The sequence below is a fragment of the Monopterus albus genome, unplaced genomic scaffold (assembly GCF_001952655.1).
Source record: "Monopterus albus unplaced genomic scaffold, M_albus_1.0 scaffold2.1, whole genome shotgun sequence".
Taxonomy (NCBI): domain Eukaryota; kingdom Metazoa; phylum Chordata; class Actinopteri; order Synbranchiformes; family Synbranchidae; genus Monopterus; species Monopterus albus.
The window spans coordinates 8,142,594-8,145,384 of NW_018127882.1; the positions used below are offsets into that span (position 1 = coordinate 8,142,594).

Sequence of the window (2,791 nt, forward strand, 5' to 3'; positions counted from 1 at the left end):
GTCAAGTCAAAGGGAAGGAAAGGATGGGGGGGGGGTGCTGCTGTCCGAGGACTGTGGCCTCAGTCTCGGCCTGTCTTCCTCTCAGTGATGGATGCGCCTGATGGACTGGACCTGGGGGGTCTGACAGTGGGAGCCCCAGTTCCTCCAGTGCTGGTAGTCTCCACTGTGTCTCTCACACTCCATTATGTACTGCTGGCCCCTGTAGCCAGGGTACTGGTAGCAGACGAAGCTGTGGGATGTGCAAAGAGGTGCAGCAAAGGTTAATGGGGCTATTTTCAGCGGTGTCTGAGTTGCTGTGACAAGTGTGGAAGCTCTGCGATTTAATTAATGCTCAGAGCTTTCAGCATGTATGTCTACTACATACTGTACAAACTCATGAGGAATTATAACAATATACAATGATTTATTTGAGATAAAGTGTGTAAAGTGAAAACTGAAATGAACTTATGTAGAAGGAGTGAAAACTGTGGTCATGAGGACAAGTTAGAGAGAATTGTTTACACATTCAGCATGGTAATCGTGGGCCCACTTCATTTCCTACATGTCGACACTGAATGTAAAGACAACTGAAAACACTGAGCAGTGAACATTTTATGGTTTGTGTACTGTAATTTGCACAACTACTGTATATAGTGTAAACAGGAGGAGCCACACTCAAAGAACAACGACCCTTTCAGGGAAAACTATCAAAGAAAATTTTGCAAAAGAGTGATCAAAGTATGATTACAGCATAAATGTAGTTTAAATATTTTTATTTTCAAAAAGAAGTAAAGTATTTTTTTTTATTTTTGGGGTGTCAGTACATGTCTGACAGCCCTGTCATGTAATTTAGTAAAACATCTGGAGTAATTGGTTCATTTGTTTAGAAAGTTTTAACAGCAGATTATTCAACTTTAAATATCTGCTGTTGGGAGAAGCTGGGTTTATTTCTTCCACTTCTGTGGTTTCCTCAACCCCAGAAAGTGACGAAATCTTTTCCACCGAGACTTTGGTTTAGTTGTCCCTGTGGCGATCTGTTCAGAAACCACAGCATTCTCTGTCAGTTCATGGTGGAAGGCACCAGGGAGAGAGTCCTGGTCCTCACATTGTCCATCCTCATGCTGTTCCTCAGGGTCATCATGCTCTTCACAGCTGGTGACTTCCTTAGCATTGAGCTTAGCTAAGAGCTGGTTGTTGAGTGAGACCTGCATGTCGAGCATGGTTCTCAGTGGCTCCAGTATTCTCTCATAGAGCATGACCTTGTGATCAGCTTCCTTCTGCATGTTCATCATCTCCTCTGCCATCTTTTGACTAAGGCTGTCTTTCTCAGTCCTTAAAGTCTCGATCATCTTGAGATCTTGCTCCGCCCTGTCGGCATGAGTGAGCCATCCTGTCCGCATGATGGAGCTTTTCATTCTCCAGCTCACACTGAAGGGTGTCGATCAGCTGGAGATCTTTTTCAATCCTGTCGGCATGAGCCAGCTTTTCAGTCTGTAGCTCATGCTGAAGGGCATCTTTCTCCACCTTCAGGGTGTCGATCAGCTGGAGATCTTGCGCCACCCTTGCTGCATGAGAAAGCTTTTCAGTCTCTAGCTCACGCTGAAGGGTGTCTTTCTCCAACTTTAGCTTGTCTTTCTCCGCCTTCAGGGTGTCGATCAGCTCCACGGTGTCGCGGTGAGACTTGTTTTCCGTCTCATGCTCACTGTGAAGACTTTCCACCTGTTGTTTGAGAGCGAGGGCATCCTTTTGATTTTTCACGCTGAGCTCATGGTGTGAAGCTCTGAGCTTCTCCAGTTCTTCTTGGAGAGCGCTGATCTTGTTCCTCTCCATATTGAGCTCACCCGTAAACCTGTCCTGGCATATGGCGTATGCCACCTTCAGCTCCTCGTAATCTCTCTGAAGATCTTTCTTCTTCTTTCTCTTGATGTCATTGCCCACCTGAGTGGCAATGTTTGAGGCGTTCAGAGCTTCAGCATCACTGTACTGCCTCAGTCTTTCAAGCTCCTTTCTAGTTTCTTTCTGCTTGTTGATAAAGGATTCAGTCTTGGCTTTGTGGTAAGCCAGCTGTTCCTTTGTGTCACTTAGCTCTTGGCTAAGTTGGATCCTCCAGTTCTGTTCATAGATAAAACTCTCTCTGCCCCTGCTCAGCATCCCCTGAAGCCTCCTGATTTCCTCATGAAGGGCTTCGCAGTTCATGATCTTGTTCCCGGAAGCTGTCTGTATGTTGGTTTTACAGGTTTGGGGTTTATCGGTAGAACTTGCCATTTTTTACTGGAAGAATCACTTTTGACATGAATACCGAAGTATTTCACTGAATAGATGTTGTTTAACGTGTGTTTGTCGAGTTAATCTCTCTTGCTCACCAGCGTGGTACCTCTACTGAAGTTCAGAAGTGGTCTGACTGCCTGTGAAGCTGCAGTTATTAGGTGAGCTTCTGCGCGAGACTCGGTGACGTCACGAAGACCAAAGCCATGCCGTTGATGACGTCACGGCTCTGAATGCTGAATTTTCTGCATGTTTACATTCAAAATCGCAATGTGTCAGTCCAATGTGCTGTAAGCTAACAGGCCACCGTAGTAACATTCAAAACCATTTAAAAACCTGCAGGTTAAAGCAGGTTAGGTGAAAACATGACTTTCCCTGAACTCAGAGTTAAACTCCATTTTCACCTAAACCACTTTGAATAAGTCTTGTTTTGCTGTTATAAAGTAGACAGTTTGTATTTCTCTACTATTCTACTATTATTGCCGCTGGGCAGTGGCGGTTTTTGGCATGGGCGAACCGGGCAGCCGGGCGGCATTGGGGGGGGGGC

The 2,791-nt window shown here is 45.5% G+C and overlaps 1 protein-coding gene across 1 annotated transcript in view; it reads right to left on the reverse strand.

Annotated features, from left to right (window-relative positions):
• Nucleotides 1-31: 31 nt before the first annotated feature.
• cryba1l1 (crystallin, beta A1, like 1) overlaps nucleotides 32-2,791 on the reverse strand; it is a 5,384-nt gene continuing 2,624 nt past the window's right edge. Inside the window, exon 5 of the mRNA XM_020595038.1 lies at nucleotides 32-229. Coding sequence (XP_020450694.1) covers nucleotides 82-229 — 148 coding nt within the window. The 3' untranslated portion in view covers nucleotides 32-81. The remainder of the gene's footprint in view (nucleotides 230-2,791) is intronic.